At 40.8% G+C, this 19,210-nt stretch overlaps 1 protein-coding gene across 1 annotated transcript in view; it reads left to right on the top strand.

Moving 5' to 3' along the window:
• Positions 1-19,210, top strand: part of BIN2 (bridging integrator 2) — a 43,642-nt gene that overhangs the window by 8,334 nt on the left and 16,098 nt on the right. The window contains exons 2-8 of the mRNA XM_087707886.1: positions 1,942-2,022; positions 2,559-2,613; positions 3,799-3,893; positions 4,871-4,966; positions 6,730-6,837; positions 10,924-11,009; positions 16,355-16,430. Coding sequence (XP_087564012.1) covers positions 1,942-2,022; positions 2,559-2,613; positions 3,799-3,893; positions 4,871-4,966; positions 6,730-6,837; positions 10,924-11,009; positions 16,355-16,430 — 597 coding nt within the window. The remainder of the gene's footprint in view (positions 1-1,941; positions 2,023-2,558; positions 2,614-3,798; positions 3,894-4,870; positions 4,967-6,729; positions 6,838-10,923; positions 11,010-16,354; positions 16,431-19,210) is intronic.

The following is a 19,210-nucleotide window of genomic DNA, read 5'->3' as shown; positions in this document are numbered from 1 at the left end:
GGCCTCCTGCAGTCCTCTGCCAGTGAAAATGAAACTTGGAGGAGGGGGCTGCAGTAGGCAGTCACAGCCAAAAACAGAGTCTGTGCTTGGCCCACCCGAGCTCTGTTTTTGCTGGCAGAGGCATCGCAGGCCAGTCCTTTGCTATTTCCAGGAAGTCCCTGCAGGCCAGATCTAAACACCCCACAGGCCGGATCCGGGCCCTGGGCCTTGAGTTTGACACCCCTGAAATAGGTCATTAATGTGGTTTCTTATTTGTTTATTTAAGTAAAATGTTATGCACAGCATGATACAGCATATGTCATGGGGTATATTCTTCTGGATCTGTGACTATCTATCATAGGCAGCAGGCCAAAACGTGTTGGAGTGGGGCACGTAAAACTATTTAGCCATTAAACACTAACAATGTTCTGCAAAATATGAGCTCTTACTGCAGAGAATTATTATTTCTCCACTGGATGGACCAAACCTTGTTTTGGAGAACAGAGTCCTATCACTGTGAAATGGCTCGTGAAGTTTACTCACTGAACTCTTCTTGTGCAACAAGAAATGGGAACTGGAAACTACTTTCAACATTACCTCTAAATGCTAGTTACTCTGGAAGTGCATGGCTTTTCCAAACTGAACCACTTCTCTTGATGTACTTCACTTTGTCAGTGACTACCGTTTTATCAAAGGACCATTTAACTCTTGCATTAAAAATGAAAGTGGCATGAAGAAGTCCATCAAGGCAGAACAGCAAAACCTCAAGGAGGATATAGAGATTTGCCTTATTCTTCTGTTTCAGAGTGGTTTATGCCAGCGGTGGACTTCAAAAATTTCAGCAATGGGTTCCCTGCCCGGTTGCTGGAGGGGCATGGCCTAATCTATGATACAGAGATATGCTTGTAGTTTTTCATCCGTATGTCAAGACAGTGTCTATTTTAGGGTTATCAGATCTGGGCTGCCAAAATGCAGATGACTAAAAGATAGCCACGAAAAGTTACAGAAATTCTTTGTATTGCCATCTAGTGATTATCTGCTAGCACTCCCCTGTTATGTAAACAAGAGTTACTCTTTTGGTAGATTAAAAAAAAGCCTGGGAGTTTGTATTATTGCCAGATGATAAGATCCCAGTTAAATATACCTGGCATTACACTCTTTGGATTATAGGCCTATCCATATGTTTTAACATCAAAGATCAGTTCATTTTACTTTTTTTTTAAAGTGGTGCTAATCTCTTTTTGAGTTAATTTGAATACAGTATAAGGAAGGTTGCATGGACAAACCAAGAGAAGGCAGGGATCTACCTACTCATTCCATGCTTCTTATCATATCCTCCATGTGGTACAAATATCTAAAAAAGAAAGAGTGCTGAAGTCATGTAGGCTATTCATGGGAACTGACAGCTGGGCATCGTGGTTATTCTAACAAGCTTCATCGCACATCTGTAATGGAGGGGGACACTTCGTTTCACATGGAAAATAAATGCATGCAAAAGAGTAGAGTGGGGTGCAAATGATTTCTAAAAGCTTCTAGCCTGGCAGCTCCTATATCTCTTTGCTGCCCTCTCCTGGTTAGCTGGGGTTTCTCAACTCAAATTTAGCACCTTTAAGAAAGAGACTCTGCCATCTCCTCCATATCACATAGAAAATTTGGAGGATCTATATAGGATTCCTGTTGGGTTTAAAGTTACTGTATGTTTATATGCCTGAATACCAAGATGTGTGGGACAGCTGATATTACTTCACCCTTTCTCATGGAAAGACTAATAGTTGGGGGCTTTTTGTTAGAAGCAGAACTTGACACAATTCTTTCAATGCAGTGCCATTAATGGAAACAAATGCACCACTCCATAGATGCATGTCTCTAAAAATAAGGTTGTGGTCAACTCACTGAATAGGTGAAGGACAAGATATACAATAACTGCTGCAGTTCTCTTTTCTTTCTCTGTCTCTTCCATAGGTTCTACAGAAACTGGGGAAAACCGTGGAAACAAAAGACGAACAATTTGAACAAAGTGCCTATAATTTCCAGCAGCAGCAGGTTGTACGATGGAACTGTGGGAGCATTTTCTGGAAATTGGGTGGGTGGGGGGTTGGATATACAAGCTTAGGTCAGGTTTACCTAGCACTTTTGGTATGCCAGAATCTGAAATGTCTCTATACCAGGTTTTGTTTAAGATTCTCAAAATGTTTTTATACAAGCTCAACCTGAAACTAAGCTGCTGTGAAAGCATCATGATGATGCTTTGTCTATAAATATGTGGGATGCCAAGTTTATGGTAATACAGTGAAACATATTTGGCAGAGACCTCTTCTCTGTAAGTTCCTGGATTGTAAGAACTTTGGGGGGGGGGGGTGTTCCTATAAAAACTCTAATACAATATTGCCCAAATTTGCCAGCTTCCAGAAGTATAACCTTCAATTCCTAGAATTTTCAACATTGTCCATGCTGAATGGGTAATTCTGGGAGTGAAGTTTACAGACCTGGAAATGACGGAAGTCCAGGAACAGTATTCTGATAGGAATGACATGCAGAAGTATACTAGAAGTACATCTTCCCTTTCTTTTCCCCCCCAGATTGAAGGGCAAAAACTCTACAAAGAACTGAAGGCTTTCCTCATTGCTGTGAAAGGTACAGAAAGCCCAAATTCTAGAATGACACATTTTCCAAGTTAAGCCAGCAGGTATCAGTTCTTAGCTGTAAGGCTCCTCTGTTTTCCCATCCCATCACTTATCTGATGAGACACTATCTGTAAAGAAAACAGATAGAAGCTTGCCTCATATCTCTGAGCCCTCGTTAAGGCCATTAACATCCTTCCATCAAGGTGCTTCTTGGCAGCATATATATCACTTTCAGGGGTGGACTGCTGGGGGTTGCAGGGGTTTAGGAGAACCTCTAGCTAAGATTCTGTGCAGTTCGGAGAACCCCCAAATCCCATTCCTGTCTGGCCCTGCCCACCCCACTCAGCCTCTCCCCAGAGTCCCCACATGGCCTGTTTTGGGTGGAGATAAGTGCAGGGCACACGTGGAGGCTCGGGAAGGGCGAAAAATGGGCCTACCAGAAGTTCAGCCTTTGACCCTTAATTCTTACACAAAATCCCTGTAAGTAAATGACCCAGGAAGTTTCATTACCGATATGGTTTCATGTGGTCTGTCACAAATGAGGATGAGAAGAACACTTTTAATTCCAATTTATGTACATTTATCTACCAATTAGCTCTCTTCACAAATACAGGATGGGAAGTTTGGGAAGTTTAGAAGCTGTACCAGTTGCCTCAGAATCAGTGGTGGGTTTCCATGTTTTTTTACTACCGGTTCGCTCATGCATGCACAGAAGCATCTGGGCAGGTGTGCGGAACTTCCTGCTGCTGCCGCTACCGGTTCACACGGTACCAGGAGCAGAACCAGGAGCAACCCACCTCTGCTCAGAATGTGGTTTTCACATTTTAATCACATGTAATAGGGAGATTAAATTCACCATGTAATCGCAAATTTCACCAAAGAGTTGAGGCTCCAGCAACTTGATTTTAAACCAAGGTCATTAATGAATGAAGATTTTTCCTCATTTTTCCAGTTCATATATCATGTTATACCATAAGAAAGCTTTTTTTTAAAAATAGTATGTTGCATGAATCCAGACAGTCCAGTTTGTAAACTGTAGTTTACCATAGTGGGTGAACCTATTCAGCTGTGGGTATTTAGCAAACCTTGGTTAAAACATGGCTTATTGTAATATGCAAATACAGCCATTGATTAGTAGAACATGCTGACTCAGATTAATAGTGATTTTTGTTATCATTTATTTTGACTTTACTAGGAATGCATGAAAGCTCCAAGAAAGTATCTGAAACACTGCAAGAAATTTACTGTGATGAATGGAATGGACATGAAGAATTGAAGGCCATAGTTCAGGTAATTATGATATATTCTAGGTATCAGGGCTGACTTTTTAAATTGAAACATTAGACTTCCCACTAGTTTCTAGTTGTAACTATTACAAGAAACCAACTCTCAGAACTTAGACTTCCATTCTTAATTTTCCAGTATTCTAGAATATCCTTGCAAATATGTAGGGCAGTGATGGCTAACTTTTTCCGAACTGAGTGCCCCCATATGTACCCCACCCCCTGTGCATGTGCATGCAGCCCCCCGCATGCACCCTGCCCCATGCATGCACACAGCCTCCCACATGCATCCTGTGCATGCCCACATGCCCCCCCGCATGCACTCCACCCAGAGGTGAGTTCCTACCGGTTCAGATTGGTTCAGCTGAGTAGGTAGTAGTTTGATTCTATTGGTGGGGTCGCCATCTTGATTTTTAGTTCTGCCCATTGCAAAAATGTAATTTTTCACGGAGCATGTGTTTGGCATGTGCCGAGTGAAGTGAGTGTACACAAAAAAAATTGCGTGCCAAACCAGCAGTAATGCCGGCAGCAACCCACTTTACGCGGCAGAGACCCCCCCAAAAAAACCAGCTGGCCTGTGAGAGGTGTGTGCTCATGTACGGTGGAGCTGAGCTGGGGCGACAGCTCACGTGCCCACAGAGAGGGTGCTGTGTGCCACTTCTGGCATGCGTGCCATAGGTTCGCCATCCCGGATATAGGGTATATTCAATATTTCAGTTCTAAATGACACTAACCATTCTTTTCTCTTCCTTTTGAATACTTTTTGTTCTGCTGCTCAATTAAAAAAGAAACCTAATGGAATAAAATGATCCAAAGGAGGAAACTAAACCAATAATTATTGTTTATTCCCAGTCTCTGTATAAAAGATTACTAATTTTATTTTTAAAGTGACTCTGTAAACTTCTAGGTTTTCATGGGAAAAAAGAATAACGACATAGGGGTTATTTCAACTGCACTTTGAAAAGTGTCTCCCTTTCCTTACAGAGCAATGATCTTTTATGGGAAGATTATGAGGAAAAACTGGCAGACCAAGCGATCAGGACCATGGACAACTACTTGAGTCAGTTCAATGAAATTAAAGTATGTATTGTACTTCTGGATTTGTGTGTAGATACGGCATCCACCGTCTAGAACAGGGGTGTGAAACTCAAGTCATCGCGGCAGTGTCAGGTGATGTATCGTGACTTTTCCTCCCTTTGCTAAACCGGACGTGGGCGTGGCCAGCGCGTGGTGCATCGGCCCGTGGGCTGTGAGTTTCATACCCCTGATCTAGAACAAAATTCAATGCCAAGAAGTTCAGTTTTTCCTGTTAAAATATTTAGAGTTTACATATAAAATTTGAACTTTTTTTGTGAAGAATTCATTTGAGCATTCTCTTCATCTAACTTCTTTTGGGAAAAAATATGTCACTAATCTCACAAGAAGGAGTAACTCATTCTTGAATCTTGCCTTTGTCTGTCTGTCTTTCTTTCTTTCTTTCTTTCTTTCTTTTTCCTTTTCCTTTTTTTAAATGCATGCATGTGTGTTCAGGCACTTTTTATTTCCATGCGCGCATGCACATCCATACTCACACATTTCTTTTTCTTTTATTTAAAAAAAATACTTTTTAGAAAAATATGGCAAAGTTTCTTCCCATCCTGACAGCACATTTCTTTTATATCCTGTTAAGTATTTTCTGTCTCTTTATTTCTGCAGTGGTATTTGTATCTAAAGAGCTTAGAAGTCAAGCAGGTAAAGAACTATAATTCTTTGCTAACCTGATGCCCCCCAGATGTGTTGGACCACATAAATTCCAAGCTGGCTGGAGGAATACATCAGGAAAGTGCCAGATTGGCAGAAAAGAAAGAGCATAAGGGAAAATGGTCTTTGAGGTCAATGGGAGAAGAACAATCTTAATCCTGTCCCAAAGGTGCTTTTTCAAGAGGCAACTGGACTTTCTTTGTTTTTCCTTGATGTGTTGCTCATGGATGAGAATGGATAACTTGGATGACAGAATCTCCATAGTTTAATCTTTAACCCTGATACCTCTAGTTTATGCCCAAAATGCTGGCCACCATTGACATCAATATTTATAAAATACATTCTAAACAATCATTTAATTGCCTTCTATAAATTGTATATCTTATTGTATTAATTTTTATGTTAATAATTCTTTTTTTAACTTATATTGTTATATTATTTTATAGCTTGTCTTACTTTAGCCATTCTCTGCTGCATAGGATATATAAATATTCAATGAATTCAATCTAATTTTCTTTTGCTGGTCAATGACTGAAATAAAATAACTATAAAAATAGGTGGACTACCTACACTTTTGCTACGTCAATACACCACCATCACAAATCCTGAATTATAAAAACCAGCATTCTGGAATCCAATGATGACATGAATTGCAAGGGAAAATCTATCAGAAAATGTAGACGTTCAAACTGAGCAGGGAAAACGTAGATAGCTTAGAGCAGTGTTTCTCAACCTTGGCAACTTGAAGATGCCTGGACTTCAAGTTGCCAAGGTTGAGAAACACTGGCTTAGAGTTTTGGTCTTTTACATATATTACTTGAATGGAATTTGTAATACCGAAGACACAGCCATAAATTTTTTCTCCCACATTTTCTCCCAGTCACTGAATGAACTTTCTGTAGGGATTCTCTAGATTATCTTACAAGACCTTGTGCAAAAAAAAATCCTTACCAATACCTTGCTCCTCTCCTACACACTGAATGGTGCCTTGAAGACTGATTACTTTGCAGATTCAGAAGAACTATTCAGCTATTCTTTTAAAACACTACACAAAGAATACTATTGTCTCTAGATGACCTTTGATGTGTTCTCTTCCTTTACAGGAGCGAATTGCCAAGAGAGGACGGAAACTGGTGGATTATGATATCAGCAGACATCACTTGGAAACCCTTCAGAATGCCAAAAAGAAAGATGAGGTTAAAATTGCTAAGGTAAAAATACCTCCTAATGAATCCAATTAGATTCAGACAGTTCAGATTCCATCTTTTTGGTCCCCGTCCTTAGGGTCAATATGTTGGAGGAATCTGGTTGGTGGAGGAGTTCTTGGTTCTAAGCAAAAAAGTGTGGCACTGACCTCCCCCTAATTCCTCCAGTATTGTTCTGACCTAGGCTTCACAAAATCACGTAGCAGACTCCTTGTCCTGACAAAACTTTTTTTTATTAAACTAATGTGAATTCCTCTCATTCATATCCAGCAAAGTCCTGGCAAACAGTCTTTTAAGGGTGAATTTACAACCACAGACCTTATCAGTCTTGGAGAGCTGCCAGGACGATATCTTCCAAACGCAATGCTGTACAAGGAAATACTTGGCAAGGAGTCTCTGAGAGCCATGAACAAATCTTCACCCTAATGAATTGAACTAATTGTCTCCTGCAAACTCCACTCCCCTTTCGCTCCTCTTTATTCCCTATGGGAGGGGCCATTCACTGTCCACCTGTGCCTTTACTCCCAAGTCAGCCCTTGTTTCTTAACTGTTCTCTTCTGATGGCAGTTCTGCACATGCGCACATCAGGAACAGGCTCCAGTTGTTCTTCTGCCCCACTGACTTCTGACTCCAAAGGCAGCTGATAACTGCCGGGTGGCCCTGCCCCCCTCTTTGCCTCCAATGCAGAGCACTTATCAGAGCCTTCCCCAGACTCCAGGACTGGCCCATGTTCCTCCCCAACCTCCTCACTGTCTGAGTCTGCCACCGGCTTTGCTGGTGGGCCACAACAAGTATGCCTAACCAAACATTTTAGACTTTTTTTTTTTTTTGCTTTTGCACTAGAGGAATTTCATGGAGAGACTAAGGGGACAAATGGATGAAGACATCACTCCTGAACTTCCTTCAGAAAGATGTTGTCTTGATCCATTTTGGGATTTCAGCTCTGGAGGTGGCAGATGTGCATTCCTATCCTACAAACATTTACATCAAAGGAGACTTTGCCAATTCCAAAAGAGATGTAGATAGATGAGGCCAGAGGAATAGCGGCTAAACGTACAGAGGAAATGGAACAATCAGTTGCTTTCCTCTACTTTTTTTTAAGTAATTTTTTTTATTTAAAACAAACACAATCCTTCTTTACATGCTGTAGAAAGTTGGTTACAAAAAGACTTTTGTGCATCTTTTCCACAGTCAACAAACATAATTCATATTAACTCAAGCATTTTAACTCAAATATTTAAACATGTCACCATCATCATATCTCCCTTTTCATTTGACTATAATTGTTTAAGCGTCCTTCATTATAAAATATACCAAAGTTTAATATAACCACATACTGGCCTTTCAATTACTATTTCTAAAATCCTCCACTGACACTAAATCCTTATGTCCTATTCTAGCTAAACATCCATAATATTTAATAACAAAGTTTTCTAATCCTCCTTTCCAAATCACTGTTTAAAATTTACATCCAGCTTCTATATTATACCCATATCTATATATACGTTGTTATTCTTATCCCTCCTTTATACTGTATCATAACATTTTCCCCCTAATAATCAAAACTTTAACTGTATCTAAGTTGGTTCCCTTTTTCATTAATCTTTATGTATAATCCAAAGGGATTTCTAATCTTCCTTACATGGGTATCATTCCATATTCATATCCAATTGTACTCATCATAACACTACACATTGTATACATTAGTAGCATTATCAATTATTTATTTAAACTATATCTATTGTCAATAAATTTCACTAAGTTTAACTAGTTTTAAATTATATTCTTCCATCTATCAACCTGTATCTTTCCAATAGCAAAACAGTCTCATATCTTCTGCCATTTGTGGTGCCAGTCCTCTAATCATCTCCTTGATCAACTTTGTATGGACTCCTCTTAGCAACTCCTTGCTTATAAGATCTCTCTTGTAATCTTGATGCCCTTCTTCTGTTTACTTAATCAACTTATCTTTGATTGTCAGTAGTGTTATCCATGCTATTGCTACTAAAATTTCTCTCTTTATATCCATAGATTCTTTGTTTTTTTCTTCTTCTGTATCTTGCCCTCTGGGATAAATTTCCCCTCCCTTTAATTCCTTTTCAGTATTCCATTCTTTCCATTTTCAGAGACCAGCCAATCACCATAAATATCAGCAAATTTAGTCTCTTTATATTCATTTTCCACTTTGATTTTTTGAGTTTTAACCACCACATTTTGCATTTGATAAACATCTTCAATTTCTTCATCATATTTTGCTGTTATGTGCTCTAAATCTTCCAGCTTTTTCTCTATCCTCTCATATGTATTTGATAATTTCTGTATTTCTGAGAATATCTTTTGCAAGCTCAAGGTTTCTGTTTGCTTTTGAAATTGTGCAATTCTCTCCAGCTAACAAACACAGCTACTCTAGCTTAGAAGGTTAAAAAAAATTAAACATAGATTTACAAAAATGTTTGTTTTCACTTTTCTATGGTTAGAGATATACTTCAAAGGAACATCTGTATGCTTCCCTTCTTATCACTCTCTATAACCAAGCAGTAAGACCTTGCAATGCCAAGCCAAAACAATCAGCAAAGAAAAAGAAAGTGTTCTATTTCAATACACAAACTCCAATACACAAACCCTCCAGCCTCCAAGCAGCAGTGTCTTATTAATCTTATTTCTTTTGTATCTTTTTTGTATTTCAAGTTAGAAAAAAGAGTCCAATCTTTAAATGAGTTAGAAAAACACCCACAGCAACGAAAGAGGAAAACTTTAGTCCATAGGTTACAGAAAAAATAGAAGAAAACTTAATCCACCCATTTAAAAAGGCTTGCATGAATTCCATCCATGAAGATAGCATTTAAAAAGTAAGATAACCACTGTCGAAAGCCATTCCAAATGTAATTCCACCGCTTGCTTCTTCTGTTCTCCATTTAAATTAATTGTAAGGGTTTTTTTATAGGCAGCCTCTTTTTAAAACAGTAAAAGTTCCTCAACAGCTGGAAACACTTTCCCTTTCTGTATCCTTCCATTTTGGAGCCGCCCTGACTTCATCGGCCTTGGCTGGATTTTTTGTTGCTGGCTTGAAGAACTTCTCTTGCATCGATCAGGGACTTTGCGATGTCCCTGAGATCAGCAAGACGGATTCTTCCTGTTCACCGTCTCTGTGGGACGGTTTAGGTCCGATTGGACCACCTAGCGGCAAAAATATTGGCTGTGGTCTCAGAGCATTGAGACCGCACGTCCATATCGTCGTGACGTTGGCTCCTTCCCCCCTTTCCTCTACTTTTTAAAAAACAGATTCTGTGTGCTTTATTGTTTCATTGGTCAGGAATTATCTCTTCAATTTTCAAAGAGGAAAACCAGGGGCAATTAATTGCTAAAGGAGCAATATAAGCAGAGATAAACAACAGAAAGAAAACGTTGTTCTGGTCCCATGTAGCCTGTGGAGGGGTGGTGGGGAAGCAACATGTAAGCAGCTTAAGAAAATCCAGAAGGCTGCTTCTGGTGGCAAGCAATGAGGAATAAAGAGCTACTGCCTTTTACTTCTTCTCTAGAACATTCTTTCTTAACTTCAGCAATTTTAAGACGCATGGACTGGGGAATTCTGGGAGTTGGTCCATGCATCGTGAAGTTGTTGAAGTTGAAAAACACTGCTCCAAGTGATTTGTTTTTCCTTATATTTTTGAGAAAGGGAAAACAGAAAGAACTAAGAGCTGAAGAAAAATTGAGTAGAGATCAATCTTACTCCAGCTGATCTCTTCCTTGTGTGTTGCCATGACTGTGTCCAAAACTCCCAGCTCACGTGGTGAAAGTGAGTTACAGCTCCAGTACATCTGGAAAGCATCAACTTATGGAAAGATAGAACGAAAAAATAGCAAGATGGAGAAAAGCAGCCCAGGGGCTCTACAAATCCCTCTGCTTTTCTGTGCTTCCATAATGTCAACAAATCATAGATAGGCTTACACACCGCTAACTTTTTGTGTAAAGAGCACAGCACAAAGAGACAGCATGAAGCCACCCAGTCCCACATCTTAGAAGTGGGTAGCTCTCAAATGCTTGGCGGCCTTGCAGTTTCTTTTTCCTCTAATTAATGTTTGGATTCCATAGGCTGAAGAGGAGTTCTATAAAGCCCAAACTGTCTTCGAGGAACTCAATAAAGAACTACGAGAAGAACTGCCGGTCCTTTACAACAGGTAATACACACTAGTTGCAACTGCAGAGGAAGTGCAGCTTTTATAGCATCATGTTTAAGATTGGGTTGCAAACCTACAAGTCTCGTCTTTGCACAGCTTATCTAGATTGCTAAATTCAGACTTGGGAGAAGTCTACTGGACATTTAACCAGCACAGGAAATAAGAATCTCTATTACAGACTCGACTGAAACTGTATTAAGATGCTGACTGCTCTCTGTCAACATGAGAGTACAATTCCCACTGTTTAAACCTATGGCTGCTGCTTCTGTCTTTTCTCATGTTCAAATGACTCTTTGCTCTGTGCTTCGTCTTCCTGAAGCCAAGTTATTTGGGGTTGTTGACATAGCTGACATCTCTACTCTGAAAATCTTTAGCTCCATCTCCACCATGCCTCTCGTAGGAAGAATTGGTGATTCAAAGGTCAAATATCCCCACAGACCACAAAAAAAGAGTTTAATTCTTCCTATGAGCCGAGGTGTTGCAGTGGTTAAATGCAGCACTGCAGGCTACTTCAGCTGACTGCAGTTCAGCAGTTCGGCTGTTCAAATCTCACCGGCTCAAGGTTGACTCAGCCTTCCATCCTTCCGAGGTGGGTAAAATGAGGACCCAGATTGTTGTTGGGGGCAATATGCTGACTCTGTAAACCGCTTAGAGAGGGCTGAAAGCCCTATGAAGCGGTATATGAGTCTAACTGCTATTGCTATTGCTATTCATGTCAGTGTTCAAACCTGGGAATCTATTTATGGACTGTGCAAGAGGCAACTGAGAAAGGAAAGATGGAGATGTAAAAACATTATTGGTGTCCTCGGCTTATGACCAGAATTGAGCCCCAAATTTCTGTTGCTAAGCGATAGAGTTTTTAAGTGAGTTTTGCCCCATTTTACAACCTTTCTTGCTGTAGTTGTTAAGTGAATCCCTGCAGTTGTTAAGTTAGTAACCACGATTGTTAAGTGAATCTGGCTTCCCCATTGATTTTGCTTGTCAGAAGATTGCAAAAGGTGATCACGTAATCCTGGGACACTGCAATTGTCATAAATATGAGCCAGTTGTCGAGTATCTGAAATTTGATCACATGACCATGGAGATACTTCAATGGTCGTAAGTGTGAAAAATGGTCATGTCACTTTTTTCAGTCATTGTAACTTGGAATGGTCACTAAATGAGGAGTTGTATGTCAAGGACCACGTGCACAACCTAACTAAGATGCCACTTAGTCAAAAGACCAACTCTCAATGGATGGAAGACATTTTTCCAGCGTCAAGGTTGACCTGAAAACAACAGTAGACCATCTTCAAACAGGCACAGAATTTGACTCCATGATTAAACTCAGCTCCTCAGCAACTTATTTTAAAAATATGTTGTAATTGTGGGAGAATGTACAGTTTTATAGATGCTCATATTATTATCTTGTCTTTAAGAATCCTTTTCTCCACCAATTTCTCACATGGAATATATTGAGCCATAGAATGTAGAAGCTGCTCCAAACTATAAAATAGCAGTAAGAGTGGGAAAGAGAAATAAGACTTGGGTGCTTCCCAGCTGAAATAACGAAGGTGACCTTCTAATGGGAATCATAGGAGGTCAACCAGACCACTGTCAAAAGTCTTTAGCTGCACCACTTTCTGCCTGACCATCCTGATCTATTTTTTTTTCCCCAATTCCTTCTCTGGTATTTGGCTGGCTGTTACTCCTTAACTCTTCAGACAGTTCCAAAGATTGTTTAAACAGAAAAGTGCAAGTGGCAGGATAAAGGCAGAGAATAAGTTTAATTTCTCCGGACTCTGCTGTGACAGCACATTATGGACTTTATACGAGTTGGGGTTGTATTTGGTGCTGGGAACGTACTGAGGCCTAATGGCCATAGGATGGCAGCATAATCGAGGTAAAGTGAATATTAGTTCTTGGTAAAGGGTGATTTGTTTAGAAGGAAACTACTAATGGCTTATACTAGAAGAAAGAAGACAACACAACAAACCCAAATGATTAGGCCAGGGGTGTCAAATTCAAGGCCCGTGAGCAGATCCAGCCCCTGGCATGCTTAGATCTGGCCCTCAGGGCTACCCTGGAAACAGCAATGGACCGACCTATGGTGCCTCGGCCAGTGAAAGCGGAGTTCTGGAGGGCCACAAGCAGCCTGACCTCCGTTTTCACTGGCAGAGGGCCGCAGGGGGCTGTTGCAGCTGAAAACTGAGCTCAGGAGCCCATTTTCGCTGGCAGAGCACTTGGCCACCACAGGCGCCCCAGACATGAGTGATGTTGACTTGGCCACGCCCACCCTGGCCATGCCCCCCCCCAAGGTCAAACACAACCCTGATATGGCCCTCAATGAAATCGAGTTTGACACCCCTGGATTAGGGTGTTCATTTCAACCCAAATTCTTCCATTTATTCCTCTTTTCTCTAACACCGAGTTCCTGAAATGTCTGGTGTCACCTCACTGGCCACGCTGTTGCCTCTTTCCACCTGCAATCAATGTTGGGGGATCATCAGGTTAAAGTCTCACATCCGAAAGCCAGTAGCAGTGCATTGGTTCAGGTGTCAAACCAAAAACAGGTTTAGGTGTGAGATACAAGTTCAAATTTTCACTCAGACTCAAATTTGGATGGGCAAGCCTAATTTAACCTCACCAAACTGTCATAAAATATTTCCAGATGTTTTTAGGAGAAAACACAACAGTGACATTTACAAAGTGCCCAGCCAGCATTCTAAATTAACCTATTATGTTCTATAGGAAGTTAGCACCCACCCCTTTCCTAGAAAAATGAAATATTCTGGGAAATATTGAAAAGGCAGAATATTATATTTCCCTGGATTAGAAATGGAGAAACATGTTTTTAGGCAGGAAACCGACTCACTCTTAATAGCTCCCACCTTTGTCAATGGGCCATTAAAAGGCCTGAGTCAGTCTATTCTACATAACAAAGATCTCCCCCTTCAGCTCCAGGGTGATGGGATTAAGTCATGATAGTATTAGCTCTTTACTCATCTCACCACAGGGCTCCTGGGAAGAAGCAATCCTCAACCAAACTTGGACTCAAAACACATTCTATAGAGTTGCCCCTGCATGGCCCCACGGGAGTCTGATAACCAATGCAAGTTCAAGTTCAAAGCCCAGAGAGGGCATAAAACCAGGGACTTTCAGCATCTCTGCCTCTTTTCTTCTTCACCCAACATCTTGAAGCATGTGACCCCCCCCCCTTTTCTATTCAGGCACTCAAGCCATGTCATCCTGTCCACCATTAAAACCACCTTTCCAAGTGGTCTCCATATTTTCCAGTGTCTTTTCCCCCACTTGGAACCAAACCCAGAAAGACATTTCTTCCAACAGTTCAATATACTGTGTTTATGATATTTCGCCACCCAGAGTCTTTGCAGAACAGCTTTGCCAAATGAAAGAATGAATGAACAGATGAATGAATGAAAATTAACTAATGGATTGGGACTTCTCTTGACCCAGTTAAGTGTGGAGTCCTTGGTGCTCTCTGAGCTTGCATGTTTTCTTGCAGGCATAGGTAACATCATCAGTGCATTGATAATGTTGCCTAATTTGGGCAAGAAAACAGCCAAGCTTAGAGAGCGCCAAGGACCCCTCACGTCAACCCTGAGCTACAAATATTCTCCTTTATTAGTAAAAGTTAAGTGTGTTGTGCGAACACAGCCATAGAAGCTATTATGCCATCCCTAGAACAGGCTTAACAGTTGAAGAATAAAAGAACTTCTCCCAAATCAAGAAGGAATGTAAAAAAATCATGGGAGTGATGCTGTTCTGTCCATATTTCTTCATTGCCTTCCTGACACAATGGGCTAACCCTTCAAGTAGACCAGACTTGAAAACCAAAATTAGGGATACTTTTAAACTGCTTTCATTTTAGGGTTACAGTAATAGAATCTTGCAAGTCTGAAAGCGCCTCCCCCTCCCTGCCTTTATCCTAAAGAGAATTAGGGAGGGTCACGTCTGAAACATTTTCTCAAATTGTGTTTTTGCTTTGATCTCATGTTTCCTGGAAGTGGTTCTTCTCTTTTTCCTCAGGGTTATTCTCACAGCCCATCACACAACATCATTATTTCATCCGTGGAATCCTCAGTCCCCTCAAAATTCTTGACTAGGCCCCAGTCCTCAAACAGCCACAAATTCTAAAGTTAAACTTAATTCCCTGAATATCTTGCGATATTCTTGTGATATTGCCCTTTCCTTCAGTGGACTGTATTGACTTAGAAGTAATTTTCATGGCTTTCCTATATGGAGACATTTCTCCCCATCCTAATAACCATTATTTATTCACACATCTGTTTCTAACAATTGTATTAGTCCTTGTACCATTATGCTGGTCTTCTGGTGCTGGAGAACAGAAACTGGGTTGTCTGAATATCAACAGCTGAGGCTGGGGCTTTGGTGCAGTTGCCATGATTTAATATTTTTATATGATTTTGGCGTGGACGATTGAATCTACATTTACATATAAATCTGGGTATGCTCAACTAGCATGATTTTAATTTTTTCCAAATGCCCTCACAAAAGAGGTATTCATAGAAACACAAAGGGGAACTGTAATCTTTTGTGTCAAATCCTCTTCGCGTCCGATAAGTACAGATGCAAACACAGACTTTGTATCTTGTGTTAAACCATCCTTTCTCTGACTATGATTTATTAAATATATTACATTTTAATATAGGATTTTGTGTTGATAGGGTTGATAGTCCTGAACTTACAACTGTTCATTTAGTGATCGAAGTTACAGCACTGAAAAAAGTGACCTACGACTGACCCTTGCACTTACAACCATGGCAGGATCTCCAGGCATGTGATTAAAATTTGGGTGCACGTATTTATCAGAGTTTGTATTTGCAACAGGTTGCAGCATCCCCAGGCCATGTGATCTCCATTTAGGACTTTCCCAACTACCTTCCAACAAGCAAAGTCAATGTGGGAAGCCAGACTTACTTAATAATCACTTAACAATGGCAGTGATTCACTGCAGTTGGACATGTCTCATTTAACAACAACCTTGCTTAGCAACATAAATTCTGCTTCCAATTGTAATCGTATGTCGAAGACTACTTATATACAATCTCCCATAACAATGAGAAATCCCATTCTCCCAGAAAGCTAACACACTGAGTAAAATATTCTAGCCTAATAGTCTTTGAAATACATTAGTTTGCTAGTTGAGAGGTGAGGAGAGAGGGTGGACTGCCAAGTGACTTATATTTACTCTGAAAAAGTATAATTCATGTTTTCTTGCTGCAATAAGTTGTTTGGCTCACCAGTGTGTGTTTTTTCCTCCTCGTTGAGTTGCTCAGCTAACCTAACATTGATTTGCTTATTTTGTCTTCATTCTTTCCTAGTCGAATTGCATGCTATGTGACAATATTCCAGAATATTTCCAATTTGAGAGATATCTTCTACAAGGAAATGAGTAAGGTAAATATGCAGGGGTGGAAAACATACAATTTATTTAGAAAAGACTCCTGATGTCTTTTTCCCATCCGTGCTTGTTTAGAATTCTCCAGTTGGCCAGAGAATTCTGGGCATCGAAATCCACACATCTTCAAGCTGTCAAGGTTGAGAAATGCTACCTTAGGTTATGCATGTGCAAACCCAGCAAATGGGAAAGCAATTATTGCTACTTAAGTGGCTAGAAACCAGGACAGAGCCAGATATAGACCAAATAGTAACCTTATCAATTTGTGAGCGGTTTGGTCACAAATTGACTTTTTTAATTTCACCACTAAAGGCATCATTTATCCTGTGCCAAAAACATGAGATACAAGCAGTGGTGGGATTCAGCCAGTTCGCACCACTTCAGGAGAACCGGCTGTTAACTTTTTCAGCAGTTTGGTGAAACTCTTAGAAGAAATCATTAGGACAGAGAACCGGTTGTTAAATTATTTGAATGCCACCACTGGATACGAGAGCTGATCAATGAGCCCTGATACATGAAACCTTCCTAATTTAGCAGCAGGAAAATTCAAATCCAGGAAGCCCCTTCTGGCACTTGCACAATATCTAGGATGTCATATAGATGACCCCACAAAAAAAGGTGCCAGGCTTTGAATTACACCATCAATGGACAATCCTGAATAGGCTTTGCACCTCACACGGCATCTGCTGGGACTCTCTGTATAAATGGGGCATAATATCCTCCTCTCTCCCCGTGTGACTAGTGGATCCCATATCAAACTGTAGAACACATCATAACCAGCTGTAAGCCAAGGGCATATACTGGTCCAGTATCTGATTTTTTAAAATATAAAGAATGCTGTGTTTCAATGATTAGATGACCGCGGGGTGCTTAGATCTGGCCCGTGGGGCCATTCTGGAAACAGCAAAGGGCCGGCCTGCTGTGCCTCTGTCAACAAAAACGGAGCTCAGGAGGGCTGCCCACAGCTCCATTTTCACTGGCAGATCGTTTTAGGAGGCATCACAACTGAAAACAGAGCTTAGGAGCACGTTTTCGCTGGCAGAGTACTCGGGCCACCACAGTCGCCCCCAACATGAGTGACATTGAGCTGGCCGTGCCCACACTGCCCCTCCCAACGTCAAACAGAACCCTGATGTGGCCCTCAATGAAAGAAAGTTTGACACCCCTGGCCTATACATTTGTATTTGAACATAAATCTTTTAACAGTTATATTTTGTGTTCTACTAATCTAGATGAAACGTTAGTATCTATTGCTAGTTCATGTATGTTATGCCATATGCTAAATAAAATAAATACATAACTGATCAGAATTACCCCCAATTCTATACATACAAACCCATTTATTTAGTTTTGTAAACTTCCTACAAATAACAAATTCTGAATCAACTATTCAAGTTGCCTCCTGCCTGCCCAGGTAAAGGCAAATTCTTTCTACTACTACTCTTCCCTCAACAGCTTCAGCTGTTGAATGGATATGGGAATGGCCAGCTTATACAGGCACTTCTGTTGATCACACTGATTAAAAGTCAAGGAGTCCTTGAGTGAAGCTCAGCTCAGTGATTTCTGGAATGCATCCATGTAGGAAAAACATGGAATTGATTTGTTTACGAGGCTGCTTGATCTGAGATGTTTTAATCTCTGACCCAATGATTTTTTGATCGTCTCCCATCCAAATATCCATTTCATTGTACCTTGCCCAAATTTTTAAGAGCAGGCAAATTTGGCTAAGAGTGCAATCTATAGTAGCCATGGACACGTAGATAGAACCAGTGGTGTGCTTCAACCAGTCTAAGAACTGGTTCGCTGAGCACCTGCTTTGCGCATACTCGCTTGCTTTGCTTGCACCAAACAGGTCCTTTGCGCACGCACCAAACAGGCACTTCACACAGTGGGTTTAAACAAAGCTAAACAACTTAGTAAAACAGCTGAGGAGCAGTAATCCGCTCTGTCGTGCCTATCAGCTGGGCTAAAAAAGGGAAATATATGTCAGTATAACGTAGGAGTGGGTGGGCGGGCCGAGGTGGCGCAGTGGTTAGGGTGCAGTACTGCAGGCCACTTCAGCTGACTGTTATCTGCAGTTCAGCGGTTCTAATCTCACCGGCTCAAGGTTGACTCAGCCTTCCATCCTTCCGAGGTGGGTGAAATGAGGACCCAGACTGTGGGGGCGATATGCTGACTCTGTAAACCGCTTAGAGAGGGCTGAAAGTCCTATGAAGCGGTATATAAGTCTAACTGCTATTGCTATTGCTACCTGAAGGTCAGAGTGAACCGGTTCACTCTCAGCTGATCTTCTGAGCTATTGGTTCGCCCAAACCGGTCTGATCTGGTAGAATCCTAACCCTGGATAGAACCCATTTTCTCCCATTATGTCAGTCTTTCCAGGCAGACCAAACAGGAAACACAATTGCATAAGCTATTTCTTTTTTTTTTACTGTAAAGCTATATTAATAAATACATTAATAATAGAATCTTACAAGTCTGAAAGTACAGTTCTCCTGCCATCTGCTTTACTGCCTGAGAAACTAGGGAGAGTCTGTTTTGAGCTGCTTGCTTTGCCCACTATCCAGTGGGTTATGCTGTCTCTTATCCCCTAGGTAGCATCTCTTTGCCCTGCCTTCCAAGGTCTTTCCCACATACCATTACACTCTAAGTGAGGATGATTCTCAAAACAGAAATGCTAGATCTACCAATCAAAAGACACTAAGCAACTCTCCCATATTCCAAACAGATTCAGACAACAGTGTGAAAACACAGCAGGGTTACAGTTGGGTGATAATGT

The sequence above is a fragment of the Thamnophis sirtalis genome, unplaced genomic scaffold (genome assembly GCF_051295495.1).
Source record: "Thamnophis sirtalis isolate CommonGarterSnake01/CBP01778 unplaced genomic scaffold, rThaSir2_p1.2 scaffold_3, whole genome shotgun sequence".
NCBI classification, from domain to species: domain Eukaryota; kingdom Metazoa; phylum Chordata; class Lepidosauria; order Squamata; family Natricidae; genus Thamnophis; species Thamnophis sirtalis.
Note: the sequence above shows the minus strand (reverse complement) of the source record. Positions and strands in the feature narration are given on the sequence as shown.